Below are 16,953 nucleotides of genomic sequence, written 5' to 3' on the forward strand. Positions count from 1 at the left end.
GCGCTCGTTCGCGTTAAGCGCCAGGTACCACACGCCGTTTCCATCCCTTGTGTCTTATAGCGTAACTAGGCGCCTGAACCCAATGAGGTTTGAGCCCGTCACAGCTCACTTCTGCTGTCAGACGGTGGCGCCTGGCACCGAGTCCACCGTGTAACGATCGGTTACACGGCCAAGCTGGACCACGAACGAGACCCAGCTGGCGACTCGGGCCTGGCCCACGATGGAAGCGTCGAGCTCCACTCGTTCCCACTCAAGGCACGAAGGCCAACCACCAACGAAGGGCCACAGACGAACGTAGACTAGCACGATAGGATAGGTTCGTCTAAGATCAATCACTTTGGCTTTTGCACTCTTGCAGTAACTCGCAGCATTCCCAAGGCACCTCGCACGGCAAGCTTTAACATCTGCCTCGCGAGCGTGCGCAAGCTCGTTCCAGCTCTACAGAGCCTACCCAAGGCGCTGACGTCGAGATCGTCGTAGGCCGCAAGGAATGTCTTTGGTCCGACACGCACGTCGCACGATTGTAACGTTCTTCCTTAGCCTTTTGGAGCTCTCGGACCACCCGTTTGTCGTATACGGCGCCAATCTAAGCCAAAATAACCGAATGGACGCGCTTGATGGCATTGTTTGTCTCGAATGACGACCAAAGGATATGCAAATGGCGAGAGCGATACGGAAGGACGTGGACCGCGTACAGTAGTACTGGGCAACGAGGTCGATGTTCTGTCGATGCACATTTGCGCTTTGATTGCACGCTGTCGGCAAGCTTGTTCTCCAAACCGACACCGTCTTCTGGCTGGAATGTGTTCGTAAAAATGAGCATACATTCTCGCGAATTTGGATCCGGGCACCATAGACGCCGCTGGCTCGAGCCTTCGGAGAGAGCTTTCGGATCGCTTCTTGCTACGTCTAAGCTAACCTTGCTAGTATGCTGCTGTTGGACGAGAGCAGTACACTCTTAGGCCTGATTTCTCTCACATTTCTTGACTCGACTTCAATGCGCGTACGGTACGACAGTGTTCGTTTGACTTAACGTTTCAAGAGCGCTTTGTATCTGTTGTCGACCATTGCGCGCGTTGTAGGCCAGCAGCGAAGACGAATCGTGATCCGCTCTGCTTCCTTATGTGTCCTCTATCGCTGTGCCAAGTATAAACGATCGTATTTCTGGCATGTGCCTCACATAGATGTTGGATCGCGGATCGCTTTTGCTACATATGTGTACACCTCGGACGTCGACGCGACCTCGCATTTCGCACTCTAGACAGCGTCTTCTATATACCAAGGCGTCAGCTCCCGGCGATTTATTTTCCAACGCAAAGTCGTCGACCGCGCGATACCATGTACAATGCAAAGGATGGGCGAAGTAAGAAAATAAAAATAAAAAGGTTTCGTACACTTGGTGTTGAGTGGTGCTTCTCCGCACAACCTAGCCTGTAAGAGCCACAAGACTGTAGAATGGAAGCCATTCGAGAATTGTGTTTGCTGATTACAAGGCGTCGGGTCGTACCAAGCAAAGCACCGAATTTCAACCGCCAGTGTACGAAGCACGCCGGAAGTGTTTCTTCAACACTTGCCAAGTCTAACAGCATCGTTCGACAATGTCCAAACGGCCTTTGGTTGTTTAAACCAAAAACGTCCTGGATATCCCCGGGAGGATGCCAGCCATGAACCCACAGGAATGCTTGTCCAGGCACAGCTAGGATCTGGATCCGAAATCAGGTCGTTGCGTGTTCCCCACGTAAGCTTTGCAGCAGCCGGCCAATGGACGTCCGGGCAAGCCGTCCGGGCAAGCTACTACAGACATATTCTTCGTTAATTGACAAAAGATCTGAAAAGCGTGGGATTTTACCCATGTGTTGGGCATTTTCGAGCAATGCCAGCAGTACGATGCCGTACGATAGGCCCTGGAACGACATGTGGCGTTGTAATCCTACTTGGTATATCTATGTCAATACTGAATGCAAGATAATAAGTTCTGCTTGTAACACAACACATATTTTGTGTTGGTATACTGAACACGGGCTTATTTTTGTCAATTAACGCGGTTGTCAATTAACGCAGAGGATGTCTGTATGCTTTCTCGAAGGTCCTCCGCAACGCATAATGACGTGGCACCCGCATTGGTCAAGTAAGACTGTGCCACAGGACGAGAGGTGCAAGGACGGCCGCCGAGACCTTGGGCCGAGATGTAAGCATCTTATGGGTAAACGCCGATTCCTACACCATGACGTGGTATCATTCTCTTAGAATCTGTCCAAGAGCCCAGAGGAGTGTGCGTAGCACTGCCTCGCATCAACGCTCCACTGCATAATACGAAAGCAAATACATATTCAATAGAAAGGTCTTCACATTTTTCATCAGTAGAGGTTCAAAGCTGCTGCGAAACGTCACACAGCTGGTACTATCTTTGCACGCCATGATATACGTTGTCTGGAGCTGCGCCAAGAAGAGGTGGAGCGCGACGCCACTCGCAACCTTGACGTGGCGATCCCAAAAAGAGCGGTGATCTTGGTGGGGTGATCTGGACGGCTGAATGCTCTTGGCCAACACGGTTGTGTCGAGAACGGAGGCGCGCGTCGCCTTCAAGCTCGTACATCGAGCGTCAAGAGCGTTCAACGACTAGGTCGCGCGGCACAAATTGGATGATCAGCAGCGTCGACGGCGTCAGAAAATGGACCTCCAGTCGACCGTGTCCCTCGACTCGAGGCCCGAGTCAACGACGGTGGTCGAGAGCGGGGCAAAGAGGCGCTTAAAACGAGATATGGTCCCGTTGAGCGGGCTACCGGGCGCAAGTTGCAAGGCCGGCATGAGCTGGGACGTACGCGCGCGGAGGGTGATGGAAATGACGACTTTGTCGAGGTGCGTGGTCGGCGGAAGGCAAAGTCCACACCCGTCGAGCTCGGCAGCAGCGCCAGAATCGACGCCGTGCGGCAGCGCAGCCGAGAAAGGCTCTGACGAGTACGCGAGGTGCTCGGGCTCGCGCACGCAGTTGGTTCCGCTTGTGGAGCGACTGAGGTCTTCCTTGGCGCATGTGATCTTCTTCTTCGTTGTCGAGTTCGGGTTGGCGGCCAGCACGCGCTCGTCCTCGGTCTTGGCAGACATCGGAGCGTCGTCCGAGGCGTTGGCGCCTGAACGAGTGGCTTGAACCTTCGCAAACGCTCACACGCAAACAGCGCCACGAGAGCTTCCGCGGCGCCGGAAGAGCGCACGCGTCTCGGCCTATGACAAAAGATGCCCGAGCGTCCTCGGCCGTGCGTTTGGTCAATGACGGCGTTCGCGTCCGTAACGCCATCGCCCCAATAAGGTCGTCCACAGCTTGGCATGCAGCAAGCGCGGTCGCGTATGCTCGTGACGCTGGAGGATACGACCCACGAGCAGCGGCAGACTCGACACCTCTTTCGAGAAAGGCACCTACTTACTCTGTGAGACACAAGCGGCGAAATAGAGCGCAGTACCTCGTGAGAGACGCGATCAAGCGGCGCGTCGACGCCTGGATGATCGAGGTCGGCGACACACTCGCGTTGACGTCACGGCCTCGCGGCGAATCCTGGTGAGTGCCAAGCGTGCAGATCGTCGAGACGAGCACGGCCTCAGCCAAACGGCGCGGGCGTCGAGAGCTGCAGTAGAGATCGGGTATGAGGCGACGTTGAACGAGAGTTTACGGCGCGAGGCAGGCTACCATGTGCGAGCAACAAAGTGCGCTGCGGAAGGTGCTCGAGATAGGAAGCATGACGTTGGATGCCATCAGATGTCACGCGCGCTCCGAGCTCAAAGTGCTCTTTCGCTCGTCGTCGCAATCATTTTGGAATACCAACCGCTGACATCCGGATAATGTCCGGATACATTGTCGGAGATAGGGTTGAGGAAGACGGGTGGAGTTGTCGCTGTCAGCGTTTGCCTCGGCGCGTCGAATATATACCTCACAGCGCGTAGTAAACACAATGGTATTTCTACTGCTATGTCGCCTATGGCTGCAACCGGTTCTCATCACCGCTTCACCGCACGAGTTTAAAGCTGTTAGTTTCACCGTCCACAGTCGAGAGGACGTTCGCTGCGCCCGGGCCTGCGAGCACCGATTGCGAAATGAACAATGATCTAGGTTATTGTCATTCTCTTCTACAAGCACTTTGGTTTCGCCCACGTCCACCAAAAATGTCATACGGACGTCGTCAAGGTTTCAAGGCTACTACTGTAGTACAGCAACGGTGACAGGTAGTTCTATTGCAGCATTTCCTTGGCGTTCCCCATAAAGAACGGCGGCAACGCTTTGGTTCATCAGGGGTCTCCAAACTAGGAGCTGAGTGGTTGGTCCTGAAATCCCCGGGGAGCATTTTAAAAAATCTCTATCCGGATAGGTTGTTCGAAGTAGAATCGGTGACGAGTTATGCGCTCTTGTGTACAACTACACAAAATACACGTCGTTTAAGCTGTGTTTGGGTCCTGGCAGCCACCACGACACCTAACCACGAAAGTTAGCGTAAAATGTGAAATGTGAAGCGCAAGACCAGATGGGTGTAGTGGTTGTTTTCGAGCACCAGAACATGACCCACCTGCATCGCTTCGGCTTCTTGAACGATGCAGTTTTTGTCCGCAAACACCGTCTCCTTCCCGTGCACGTCAAAGCGCGAGAGCCGCCAGACATCGTGGCAGCGCGGATGAGCTTCCAGGACGTACACGGGCTTCTGCCAGAGGCTCGCAGCGAGGCACGTGACCCCGGACGTCATCCACAAGTCCTTGGGCAACGGCTCTTTTGCCACAACGTGCATGATGACGCGGTGAAAGTACTTGTGGCCATCGCCGATGTTTTGGCAGTCGGCGCGGCCAAACAGAGCGGGCGGCTTGTCAGTCACTTGTAGCGCAACTCGGCGATGAACCGGACAACTGAGGTGTGGCACTCGTCGTCCACCTTGACCATCCGCGACGCAGATCCGTAGAGCGCGGAGAAGCCGCACGCTCCGTTTCGAGGCACGACCCCTTGCGTCATCTTGAGCATCCGCATCATTGTCGGCAATTCGAGCGAAAAGTACTGGCCTTCCTGGTCTTGGACGCATTTGGCGAGCTTGCTGTGACCATCGCGATGAATTGCCAAGCTTCGTTTGCACTCGTACACCGCCGAAGCTTCTTTAGCAGCGACGTCGACCGCGTCTATAACCTCGGTTTGTGGGCCAATGTGGCGTGGGTGTTCGTGACGCACCTTCATCACCGCCGCTCAGCCTAACTCTGGAATCGCCATTTGCTGGCGTTTTGACGTTGATGTCGTCTTGCGTGGTCTCGGTTGACAGGACACTACGAGGCAGATACTCGCTAAGCATTCAACTGTGTAGTCTTGATGGTCGGTACCTGTCGGCGGCGGGCAGTGGCCAAGAGTCCGAGGTGTCGCGAGTGACCTCGGGTGCCGGGCTTTGGTCCGCCAAATGCCCATCCTAAAAGGTCGATGATGAGTTGCATGCAACTGCCACTGTTTCTACCACGTGGTCGGCGTCAAGGCGATCGAACACAACCAATGGCCTTAGCTCTGCGAAGGCGACTCGACGATGGCGCGCGAGGCTTGGTGGTGCGCTTTTGAAATATGAGACAAAATCGGCGCTGCACAGATATACCTCGAGCTTCTTGGAGGCACTGTTGTCGTGATTGAGCAGTGTGTTCTCCTACACAGCATGAGTTTAAACCATATGCACAAGTCGCAAACCTTCGGTTTTAAGCTTGGTTCGACGTCTTGATCACTTATCGTATCGTCAGCGTCTGAGTCAGATGGCGCGCTGCCGTCAATGCTCTTGGCAGACTACAAAGTCAGGATGGGCCGCAAGATACCACTTGTACCGCAAGGCTGGTCAAGATTACTGACGTCGGACCCTTGGTACTACATTTTGGGAAGAAACGCTTTCAACGTCTCGGCGTTGAGTTGCTCGTAGACGACAAGCTGGAGCAAGAGCTTGAGAATGTCGCGGGCCATGATCGAGTCGGGGTGCGGCTGGAGCTCTTCGCAGCGGTTGATGAAGCGCGGGAACACTCTCTTCATGAGAAAGATGCACGCGTCTCGCAGCGAGGACGCGATATTCGGGTAGATGTCTTTGCTGCCACGGCTCCGAAAATCATTTGGGTCGTCGACTTGAAGGTAAAAGAACTCGGCGACGTCGAGAAGAAAGAGGCGCGCCGCGAAAATGCTTGCTTTCCTTCCCGACTTTGAGAGATTCTCGTGGATAGCACTGTCGATCGTCCCGTGGAGCAGCGGACAAATCTTCTCCGGCCATTTTGCATTTTGGCCGGACTCTCCGAGGTTGAACGCTTAGTAGAACGATCGCGACTCCTTGATCACCTTCCACGGAAGGAACTGGTCCCAAAGGAAGGCTTGCCTGACGAACATCGCAATTTTTTGCTTGGACTTGGCGTGGAGAGCCGTGGCGACGTTGACCGCGTTCTCTGGCGCGTGGATCACCACCGGCACCTTGGTCGTGCCGCGCTCATCGACATCGAGGTTGATCGGTACCAACGCCGCGAGAAGCTCACGGAGCGCGGCGACGCTGTGCCGCCCATCGAGGATGTAGTACTTGCCGTCCGTATAGACGAGGTGGACCTTGTCGTTGCGATCGTAGCCGCCCAGCTGAATCGCCCAACGCAAGCGCGCGACCTTCGTGGCGTCGGTTTTTTCCACGCACGCATCGGTTTCAATGGCTGAAAGAGAGAGGTCACTCTCGATGCCCAGCGTATGGAACGCACGGTGTGCGCTGTCCGTCTCTTGAGCGCATGCGAAATGATTCGCTTTGATGCTGGCGACCGCTTTGTCCAATTCGCTGAGCACGTGGCGGCCGATCGCCCGCTGCTCGACGCTCAAGCGATCCGACATTTGGTCCTCGTCACACCGAAGGACGACGGGAGGGACGGCGGCGTAATCTTCAACGCTGAAGGTGACCTTGCTCTACAAGCGCGGTAACCATCCGTTGGCGTGCTTGGCCCTGCCTTTTTGAGTGGCTTTGTCTTGGTCTTGGACTTAAGAGTTGAGCTGCCCGTGGTCGGGGGCTGACTACCGGTGTCTAGGTTGAAGTCATCAAGCTCGGCCACGGAATGTCGTGCGCGGTCTGAGCAATTATGAAGTTATTGCTGGCTATTGGAACAGAAGAACCGTCCGAAAAATGAGCCCCAATTGCAAGGTTTTCTATTGAGGGAGACAGCGCTGTATTTACAGTATGTGTCGAAATCAAATTTACTGTTTGAACGAGCCTTGCGGACTAGTCGTCCAGTTTAACCCATGTTTAACCTAATTTGAAACCGGCGTCGTTGCAAATTCGAACGGTCGGAACGATGTGGAAGGTCGTCCTCGCTGCAGCCGCCACCGCCGCCGCCGCCAACCTCTGCGATTCCTGCAATGGCAACGGAGTCTGCAGCACTGCAACCCGCCGCTGGTACAAAGACACTTATGTGTTTCAACTAACGTGACCTAGCTCGTGTTTTGCTGGGTACACGGGGCCGCGCTGCGAATACGTCGCTTGCCCAACGGGCAATGCGTGGTGGGACTTTGCGTCGGCAGTCGATACGGCCCACGCACCGGCAACGTGCTCTAACATGGGCCTCTGCTCGTCGACGACTGGTGTCTGCACGTGCAATGCAGGCTTTACGGGCGCCGCGTGCGAATTCAGTACGCGGTCTGTCAAAGGGAGAAACGAGGCTAAGCATTTTCGGTGTAGTGGCTTGCCCAGCGTGCCAAAGTGGTCACTGTATCTCGATGCGCGACGCCGCGGCCGCCAATGATGGCATCAACTTCTTCACGTCGACGTCCTACAGTCTCTGGGACGCCGACAAGATATTTGGGTGCCAGTGCAGCTACGGGTACACTGGCTACGATTGCTCGCAGCGGTACCTTTTGCTCAATTCCGAACCGATGGCATTGCTGATGATTTAGGACGTGTCCTGCTGGTGACGATCCGCTCACGACGACAGTAGCAGACAACCCCAATGAATCCAAGTCGCCCTCACATACTCACTTGGGTAGGGCCAGTCGCCCGAGGTACAACTGCTCAACTGCCTCTGCAACGGGTGCACCGGATACTTTGCGCTGTACTATCAAGGCTTCTTGACGGCCAACATCGCACCGTCGGCGACGGTGACACAGCTGGCCGACGCGCTGCTGGTACAGAACCTTAACGATACGACATGGATCACAAGCATCGCACTAGGCGCTGACATCAATACACGGAATCACTGTCACGTTTTCGTCGGGCACCACTGTGTGCTCGCCGACGGGGACGACGGCATCGATCACGTTTACCAAAAACGGGGGGAGCCTGCCGCTGATCCAGATTCGCAGTGTGCTGTCCGGTACAAACGTTATCACGCTCGGCTCCAAGGGCGAGGTCGGGACGTATGGAGGGACGTCCGCTGCGGGCACCACCGAGGTACGACATGTACCACAACTGCGATGCTGTTCTTAATGCTTCGCCCTAGGGTCTTCCGTGCTCGGGGCGCGGTGACTGTAACCCAGCGACTGGCATCTGCACTTGTGTTCCTGGGTTTTCGAGCAGTGACGGTATGCCCGTCCCGAATGTTGTTCAAGTATGCCACGAAACTCCCATGACAGGTGCCGGCAACGCAGGCAAGTTGGGTGACTGTGGCTTTAACACTGCTGTTCCTTCTTGCCCCAGTAAGCAGTCAGCAATATTTGACCTATTAACAATTGGTAATTTCTAGTGGTCCTCGGAAAAATCTGCAACAACCAAGGCTCATGTGACGCCACCACGCAATACCGCTGTGCGTGCAACCCGCCGTACACGGGGGCATATTGTACCAACTGTACAGATAGTATATGTACGGTCACTCGCCACTAAATCATTTTCGTAGTGCTCTGTCCAACGGGCGCTGCGTGGTTTGACGGTGCATCGGCGACCAACACGGCCCACGCGGTCGCTCCGTGCTCGAATCGGGTTCCCTACGTAGCAAAGTGCAGAATCTCACGTGAACTCACGCATAGGGCATATGCAATCCCTCGACAGGCACGTGTACATGCCAAGCTGGTTTTACGGGCGCCGCCTGTGACCTGCGTACATATCCGTTATATTGCTTTTCGGAGCTGAGTGACGTTAATCTAGTCGCGTGTCCCGGGTCGCCCGCGTGCAGTGGTCAAGGGTCGTGCAAGACGATGCAACAATTAGCAGCACTTTCATCGTCCAACGGGGTGCTCATCGGAGCAACGTACGGCACCATCCCCAACTACGCCCCGACGTGGGACTACAACAAAATCCAAGGCTGCTACTGCCAAAAAGTATTCGCTTGGCAGCCATACCCTTCATGACTCCAATCGTCTAGAATTTCTACATGGGCCCGTACGTCGGTGCTGTAAATGACTTTCAAGCCTACGACTGCTCGGCCCGTAAGCGATAAAATTCCTTTATAGGGTTCATACGGCCTGATAGGTTCATGCGCGTTTGGTGACGATCCGTATCTCTCGGGAACCGTCGACGAGCAGCAACAAATATCGTGCACGGCTGACGGTGGTACATTTACGCTGTCGTTTCGACAGCTTACAACAAGCGCCATCTCAGCAATGGCACCGGTCTCCACCGTGCAGACGGCCCTGCAAGCTCTCGCATCCGTCGTTTCGGCTACAGTGACTTTTGGTGGTGGCGCCACGACGGTTTGCAGTGCCACTGGAGTTGGTATTTTTTGCATCGAAGACTTCTAAGGCACCCATAGTTTGTTCATGTCCTTGCTAGTTACAACAGTTCGATTTACGTATGCTCAAGGAAATTTGCCGCCGCTGATCGCGTCCGTCAGCGGCCTGACGCTGTCGACGGGGACACCGACGATTACTGTGACCGAGACAATTCCGGGCACAAAGGCGAACCTCGAATGCTCGGGTCGTGGCGTCTGCGGTACGCTCGTGCTTGTGATCACTACCGCTGAGATTGCGACAGATCGGACTCTCGGACGCTGCAACTGCTACGACTACTTTTTGAGCTCGGATGGTTATGGCAACGTGGGCACGCGAGGTGATTGTGGGTATCTCACGCCGTACAGCACCTTGTCGACGACGATCACGACGATCACGACAACAACGACAACAACCTCAACGATGTAGCGCGTGAGAGTACATATAACCTTCTAACAATGTGCGCATGAGACGTTGACAATGCAAACGACGACCTTGATGTCGCGGCGTTAGACCTCCTGACCCGAGACGGAGTTCTTCGTGTACCCCAGTGTCCATCAAGCACTCAACCAGGAATCATTTCGAAGTGTGACCTTGCAACTCGTCACGTTAGAACAAGTTGAAAGCGGCGGGAGTGGATCTTGTGCCTGCCTGCATCCGAGATCGCATCCAGAGTAGATGCACATTCCTACACCGTAACGTCGTTCAATGCTGAGCTTCTATGCTGAGTTGTTGCACGTGATTGCTAGTGCTACACGGGTGATTAGTTTGTGTACAAGCTGCTGCAACGAAGAGGCGACGTGAGAGAGTGATCGATACCTGTCTATATGATGCTAGTCGCGGCGACCAGATTGGGGTTCATAACGAGCCAAAACACTTCGAGTTGTTAATGCTGTGCGCAACAGCAAGCCATGGGCGATCAAATCCGGCACTAGCAACCGAGCCACTGGAAACCAATCAGCTGCCACCGTCGTGAGTCAGCCCAAGTCCCTTGGCCGTGAACCTGCGCTCCCGCCAGATAAATATTCAAAGGCGTTTCAGATCGTCCGGCTGGATCGGACAACGACCCAACTGGGCAATAAATAAACTCGGGATTGTTCCACAGCGAATGCAGCGACGCGATCTCTCACATGATCCTCTTTGAAGTATGAGTACATGAACAACTCGACCAGCGTGCTCAATGACGTAATCGAGTGACGCCCTATGAAATCTTGTTCAGGTCACTTTTTTCTACTCGGTTAAAGGTAGTCCATCTTGCATCGCCCCATACATTTGGATGTGGAGTTAGTTAGTGAATCAGCACAGATACTATTGCACCCGAAGATGGTTATGGTCGGTTTCAACAAGAAGGTGCCTGATGTGTGCTGCCGAGGTTGGCGGCTTCCTTCTGAGAACATGCGGTCTCGTCGCTCGCACCGATGTGCCTGGATGTGGTCTCGGGGATGCAAAGCAGCTTCCGCAGTGCCAGGTCGTTTCTCTGAGTTTCAAGCCAACGGCGATGGCATAACTCAATTTGCGGTACGATATGCGAGAGTGGGTACTTGCAGCCACAGCCATTCTGGTCGTTGCGAACCAATGCAACACCGCCCAGAACGACACCGACTACTGGGGCAACGATTTGTCGACGGCAAGTCAATCGAGCTACGGCGCGTGCTGCAGCTTGTGCGTCAGTAGCGCCGGATGCACCCACTACGTGTGGAACAGCTACACCAGTATGTGCATTCTCAAGCAAGGCGTGCCAAGGCCAGCCAACTCTGTACCCGGCGCGTTTGCCTCCATTTTGTCCCGACCCGCTTCCGACAACGACAAGTGCGACCAAGTGCGAGAAAACACCGACTTTTGGGGCCACGATTTGCACCAGACGACGCAATATAGCGCTGGCGACTGCTGTACGGACTGCTCCAGCGAGCCGGAGTGCACCCACTACGTCTGGAACAGCAATACCAACACGTGCATTCTCAAGTATGGTACGCCCAGTCCGAGCAGCACCGTCTTGGGAGCCTACGCCGCCACGGCGAAGTCAACGCCACCGCCCAACGTCGACACGTGTCATTCCGTGCAAAAAGACACCGACTTCTGGGGCAATGACTTGGAGCAGACGACCCAATACAACTACGGTGCTTGCTGCAGCGAGTGTGCTAGACGTGCTGAGTGTACTCACTACGTCTGGAACAGCCACACGACCACGTGCATTCTCAAGCAAGGCATACCCAGCCCAAGCAGCGCTGTCTTGGGAGCCTACGCCGCCACGATGCCAACCAAGTCCTGCGGCGCCCGAGTCCGCAAGGAGTGGTCGTCGCTCTCTATCAGCGAGCAAAACCTGTACATCGATGCCATCACCAAGGCCAAGACAGTTGGCCACCTCGACACTTTCGTCCGCGTCCACCGAAACGACATGACGTTCTACGAGCCGCACGGGTCAACATGCGCGTTCTGGTTCTGGCACCGGCGCTTCCTTCTCGGGTACGAGCAAATGCTGCGGTCACTCGACCCGACATACGCCTGCATCACGGTACCGTACATCGACTATGCTGGCGCGGCCGCCGCATGGAAAGACAAGTCGTGCTCCTCCGTCGTCTCGTGCTCGCCGGCGGTTCGAGCCATGTATTCGCTGCCGCCAGCGTTCAGCAATGTAGTGCGTGGGGATTGGACGGAGCACGGGTTCGGCCCCGCATTCACGCTCGACATGATCAAGCTGAGTTTATTGCCGAGCGACATGAACACGCCGATGATTGCGATCTCGACCAACATTGAGACTGGCGTGCACAACTCGCTGCACTCTGAACTCGGCGGCGACATGGCCGGGCACTGGTCCAACAACGACCCCCTCTTCTACTTGCACCATGCAACCGTTGATCTGTTTCAAGTCGTCTATCGCAAGTGTCGGCTCGATGGCGTCGCTCCGACGGACCCGCGCAACTTTGCATCGTGCCAGGTGCAAGCGAGCGGCCCAGGACGCGATGGGACCGTCAACGGCGACACGGCCCCGTGGATGCAAGAAGACACCGTCCCGTCGGTGGTCGACGAGGACCCCGCGACGAAGACGTGGTTCCAGGGCATTCCCGACACGTACCTGGCGCTCACCGATGCGAGCCAACTTGGGCCGTTCAGCTACACCTACGAATTGCAAGGGTCGTTTGCTGACTTGTACAACCAGTGCGACAAGGTGGGGACAACGCCGATGCACAGTGGAGTCGCCGAATCGAGCGATGTGACGTCGACATCCATTGAGAAAGCTTGGCGACAGGCGCTCTACGACGAAGCATTCAACGACAAGATCCCAGCGAACGAGACGAACGATGAAATCGCCAAGGTCACGATCATGCTGTACGACAAATGCATGGGTGGGGTCAATGACTTCACCGACGATTTCAAGCACACTTGGCACATCATGGAGCCCAAGCCAGCGTTTGAGCAGCTGCAGAGCATTCTCGATGGCACCAACTCGATCCGAATCACGAACTGGCGCAAAGTCAACTGTGACTATTACCACTGCTGGTGCAATTGCACCGCTACAGCGGATGCCGCGACATTAACGCCAGCAGGTCTGCAAAATATCCACTGTGTACATTATTGATATGTGCCATAATTTATCTTGTTATTGCAAACATCCTTGGGTCAACCATTTCACTGTGTGCGAAAACCGCAACGACTTTCTGCGACGCAGCAGGACCCTTGCACACACGTCATTTGACATCGCAACCACTCAATGCTCAATGCTCAATGCTCTCCTCGTCACGATTTCGATGACTACTTTTCTCGCCACCTTTGTCCCTGCGATGTTTACACTCGACAGTCGTGCGCACGCAATTGTCGTCCGAGTTGCAGCGCTAGAAGGCTAGTGCCACTGGTAAATGGACCACCACTCCACTGAGTTTTCTCCCATGCATCCGAGAGAGACTCGTTTCCGAGCCACCAAGGACCTTTTGATCGCCCGGCTTGAGAAATACCACCCGGAAGAGTTGTATACGTTAACCAACCAGTGAGCACTCCTCTCGAACGACGCGTCTACACACTTCGTTCGTGGCGGCCGAGGGCCAGCAGGGTTGGCCGCATGTGAAGGAAACGAACGTTGTCTTGAGGCTCCGGGCTCGCGCACCCAACGTTGTTCATGCCGACGGCTTTTGTCCATACGCCAACTTCCCGTTCACTGGCCAGGAATTGAGTTGCCAGAGCTGCCAGAAATCAAAAGTGCGCGTCGAAACTCCGGTCAACTTGCGCGGCGAAGTTGCGCTGCAGGCTGCCATCGACAAGCTGCCCGCACTATCATGGTCGAGGTTGCCAACAACATGGGGTGCAGCTCCCAAAGAGGCGTCAAGCGCCGGTGCCCCTGTGCTCGTTCCGACCACGTGGTATTGCAGTAAGCAGAACTGATGACAAACACGACAAGTTCAAGACCTCGAGGCGCGCCGTGAGGTGAGCGCGGATTCATGGACCTCAAGCGGAGCGGGGGGCGGAGCTTATGCAACATGGCTGATCAAGTCGCGTACCCAGTGTTTATGGCGCCCAAGCCCAGGACCGACCCTTGCAACGGCTGCTATTGTCCAGCAAGGCAGTAGTCTCGATGATGATGCACACTTCGACAATTCATATTGCGACAAGAATGCCAGCGTCTTTGGCACCTAGTCGTGTGGCGCCTGCGAATACGACTGGCAACTTGATGTGTTGAGTGCTTCATGAGTCTGACAACCAATTCTCTCTTGCATCGTGCACAGCGATCGTCACGTGTTGTTGTGTCAAAATGGGTGTTCTGCGACTTTTCCCAAAGGAAATTATTGGTACCAGGTATTCCTCGAGAATTACTAGTATTTCCGTAACGTCCAATTCATAGGCAGCTAATTATATCTGGAAAAGCCGTCGTTGTGCGCTCATTTATTTTTGAGCATGCTTGTGCGCGTTCAGTCGGTGCCGGCGGCTGCCTCTAGCGCCGTTGTCTTCCACTGGTGGTCCGTCATCGTCTCTGCCCTCCTGTTTCTCAATGTCGTGATCATGTTGGTCCGTTTCCGTGTAGCGATCATGCTCACATCTCTGTAGGCCGCTCAAGGCGTACATCTCGGAGCCGCTTCCATGGGCATTGACGCTGCAAGAGAGCATAAGTGGCTGTACTAGCAACTTTACGGCGTGCGAGGCATCGCTTTTGACTGCTTTTCGCGCTCGCAGCCGCAGCATGCCCAACGGCACGAGCTACGTATTTGGTAGCACGTTCGATTTGGTGCGACTGCCTCTGACCATCGGCGTCAAATCCAACGAGGACACATCATTTCTTCTTCAGACCACGTACGGTCAGTTTTACTCGACGCGCGTGCGTCGAGAAATCCTTGAAGTCGGCGCCCGGCGGCGCAACGCCACAGACTTTCACGCGCTTCAGGTCTCGCGCATGGCGGGCGTGGTTGCTGCCTACACCATCTTTTGGACCGACGTCAGCATCACCGAGAGCCCATCTGAGATACATCTGTACGTCGGTATGCAATTACCCTCCTACTCCGCAGCGTGGCACTGGAGCAAGTTTCTCGGACGTTGTTGTATGGCTGGTGCTCTCGCCTGGCTCATGTGGCGGCGCTACTATCGTCACTTTGTGCACTTAGCGAAGAGCTTGCGCCGGGTGGGCCTCCCTATCACAGCGCCCAAGCAGCGCTATTACGTGATTGTTGGGGATCCAACGAGCCTTGTGCTCTCGGAACCAATCCTGTGCGGTTTGTTCATTTGCGATTTCTTTGTCAGTTCCGATTTTGCCTCCCGCGCCCTGGTGCGTATTTGCCAGACGCACGACTGGGTCGCCTTTCTCACAGCGAGCTTGTACCTCTCGCGGACCGTCTGGTGTGGGTATGCATCGATGGCTCTCGTATCCAAGGTGCTCCAAAAATACCCGTCGCTCGCATTCGAGCCCGTGGACCCGGGCATCTTGGCAGTCGTGATCTTCGTAGTCGCGGGGCCCGTCACGTATCTCCAGTCTCGAAGCTTGCTCGTTATCACTATTTACACCGCGATCGACTCGTGCCTGCTCTCAGAACGCGGTCAAGAAGAGGGTACCGAGGGGTTACTCGGCGCCGTCTTTTTCGTCACTGTCTTTGCATCGCTGCCGCTTCTTTATGGGTTTGGTATGCCTCTCTTGAGCCGCTTTTGGCGTCGTGGGCAAGTAGCTCCGGGACCACGCATTGCGGCGAAAACCATGAGCTCGATCCTCGGTGGTGCCTTCGATACGAACGACGCCAAGCATCGGTGGCTCCTCCGCTTGAATCTTCTCGTATTTCGCGCCTCGATCAAGACAACAGGGTTTCAATCGACAGGCGGCAGTCTAAACGCGCTCTTCGCCACCGACGCTTGCTACAAGCGGCACCGGGGTATCAGTCAAACGGGAACCGACGCCTACATTCTCTATGTAGCGACGTCGGCGGATGCAATCAACGGGCGATGGACGAGCGCTCGACTTGGTCTGCTTTCGTGCGCGCACACGCTGCCAATGATGTGCGACGCCACCAAGATGCCACTCGCGTGCGCCGTCAGCTGGCTCGAGCTCCATCCGTCGATATTACTACATCACGGCGTCGATGCGTCGCCATGGGTTATGTAATAGCTCCAGTACAATGCAATACTGGTAGGAACCTCTGGTGAAACCAGCCCACCGAGGAGTACATGTAATTGTCTGTCGGTCTAACTCAGGGTCCGCGTGCAATGATTGGTAGAAATTCGAAAGATACTTTCTTCGCGGGGTGTCGCTGAAGCTATTTCCCATTGGTCAAAATTGCATGACACAACTTATGTATCCAACGTCATTGCGCCATGCCGCTCGAGCCCTGTGGCGCTGCTCCGGGGATGTCTGTATGCATCACCATAAAAGCATGCACGCAGGCGAGCAAGGCCCCTAAAGAGAAGGCTGTGCGGCTCCGAAAGCAGCGCCAGCGCAAGGCCGACGCACGCGCCGCTCAGAAAGCGAGCGAGACGCCGTCGCAGAAGGCTGAGTGAGCAGCTTCCGATTCCTCAACGACACCATCGTCCGCTCGGTCGACGACGACTGCACCATCCCGGAGATCGGTGTCTCCGCGACCATTGCTATAATGTCTAGTTTTCGAAGTCATCGAAAACGGTGGCATGACTGGGATCTGCCACTCCCTTGAACCAGCACCAGAGGCAAGAGCCTTGCCACGCTGGTTGACACCGTTTATACTGGCACACACAACTACAGCGTATTAGGTGTCAGTCCCATGCGCGTGGTCAAATCAATAGGACTGCATCGTTGCGACTACCGTCAATCACGACACGTACAGTACCTCGTGTGCGACCCACTTAGTCATAATGAAACACGACCTATTTGA

The 16,953-nt window shown here is 55.1% G+C and overlaps 6 protein-coding genes across 7 annotated transcripts; 3 read left to right on the plus strand and 3 right to left on the minus strand.

The window, feature by feature from the left end:
• Window positions 1-2,664: 2,664 nt before the first annotated feature.
• Window positions 2,665-3,102, minus strand: SDRG_15098 (hypothetical protein; the record flags this gene model as incomplete). Its single annotated transcript, XM_008621261.1, has 1 exon — window positions 2,665-3,102. The coding sequence occupies one exon, from the start codon at window positions 3,100-3,102 to the stop codon at window positions 2,665-2,667; it is 438 nt and encodes a 145-aa protein (XP_008619483.1).
• Window positions 3,103-4,472: 1,370 nt separating this feature from the next.
• SDRG_15099 (hypothetical protein) lies at window positions 4,473-5,422 on the minus strand (the record flags this gene model as incomplete). Its single annotated transcript, XM_008621262.1, has 3 exons — window positions 4,473-4,838; window positions 4,907-5,063; window positions 5,388-5,422. 3 exons carry the CDS (start codon window positions 5,420-5,422, stop codon window positions 4,473-4,475), a joined length of 558 nt encoding a protein of 185 aa, XP_008619484.1.
• A 438-nt stretch (window positions 5,423-5,860) lies between these two features.
• Window positions 5,861-6,844, minus strand: SDRG_15100 (hypothetical protein; the record flags this gene model as incomplete). The annotated part of the gene is made up of 2 exons (XM_008621263.1): window positions 5,861-6,173; window positions 6,297-6,844. 2 exons carry the CDS (start codon window positions 6,842-6,844, stop codon window positions 5,861-5,863), a joined length of 861 nt encoding a protein of 286 aa, XP_008619485.1.
• Window positions 6,845-7,290: 446 nt separating this feature from the next.
• On the plus strand, window positions 7,291-10,127 carry SDRG_15101. 2 transcript variants are annotated; one of them, XM_008621265.1, is made up of 17 exons: window positions 7,291-7,400; window positions 7,440-7,633; window positions 7,683-7,851; window positions 7,898-7,934; window positions 7,988-8,125; window positions 8,172-8,390; window positions 8,440-8,521; window positions 8,573-8,635; window positions 8,683-8,784; window positions 8,833-8,915; window positions 8,963-9,032; window positions 9,081-9,253; window positions 9,298-9,361; window positions 9,405-9,485; window positions 9,560-9,647; window positions 9,705-9,863; window positions 9,906-10,127. In XM_008621265.1, exons 1-17 carry the CDS (start codon window positions 7,300-7,302, stop codon window positions 9,982-9,984), a joined length of 1,902 nt encoding a protein of 633 aa, XP_008619487.1. In that variant the 5' UTR covers window positions 7,291-7,299; the 3' UTR covers window positions 9,985-10,127. The 2 variants fall into 2 exon arrangements, with proteins under 2 accessions (XP_008619487.1, XP_008619486.1); XM_008621264.1 differs by having other exon boundaries at window positions 9,405-9,647.
• Window positions 10,128-10,990: 863 nt separating this feature from the next.
• Window positions 10,991-13,250, plus strand: SDRG_15102 (hypothetical protein). Its single transcript, XM_008621266.1, has one exon. It carries the CDS (start codon window positions 11,166-11,168, stop codon window positions 13,215-13,217), a length of 2,052 nt encoding a protein of 683 aa, XP_008619488.1. The 5' UTR covers window positions 10,991-11,165; the 3' UTR covers window positions 13,218-13,250.
• Window positions 13,251-14,524: 1,274 nt separating this feature from the next.
• On the plus strand, window positions 14,525-16,323 carry SDRG_15103 (hypothetical protein; the record flags this gene model as incomplete). Its single annotated transcript, XM_008621267.1, has 2 exons — window positions 14,525-14,631; window positions 14,675-16,323. 2 exons carry the CDS (start codon window positions 14,525-14,527, stop codon window positions 16,209-16,211), a joined length of 1,644 nt encoding a protein of 547 aa, XP_008619489.1. The 3' UTR covers window positions 16,212-16,323.
• Between the last annotated feature and the right edge of the window lie 630 nt (window positions 16,324-16,953).

This window comes from Saprolegnia diclina, assembly GCF_000281045.1.
Source record: "Saprolegnia diclina VS20 unplaced genomic scaffold supercont1.84, whole genome shotgun sequence".
NCBI classification, from domain to species: domain Eukaryota; phylum Oomycota; class Saprolegniomycetes; order Saprolegniales; family Saprolegniaceae; genus Saprolegnia; species Saprolegnia diclina.

Coding starts and splice junctions, on each gene's coding strand:
- SDRG_15102 (XM_008621266.1), top strand. CDS start 11,166: ATGCGAGAGTGGGTACTTGCAGCCACAGCCATTCTGGTCGTTGCGAAC.
- SDRG_15101 (XM_008621264.1), top strand. CDS start 7,300: ATGTGGAAGGTCGTCCTCGCTGCAGCCGCCACCGCCGCCGCCGCCAAC. Junction 7,401..7,439: donor AGCACTGCAACCCGCCGCTG/GTACAAAGACAC, acceptor AACGTGACCTAG/CTCGTGTTTTGCTGGGTACA. Junction 9,254..9,297: donor AAGGCTGCTACTGCCAAAAA/GTATTCGCTTGG, acceptor CCAATCGTCTAG/AATTTCTACATGGGCCCGTA.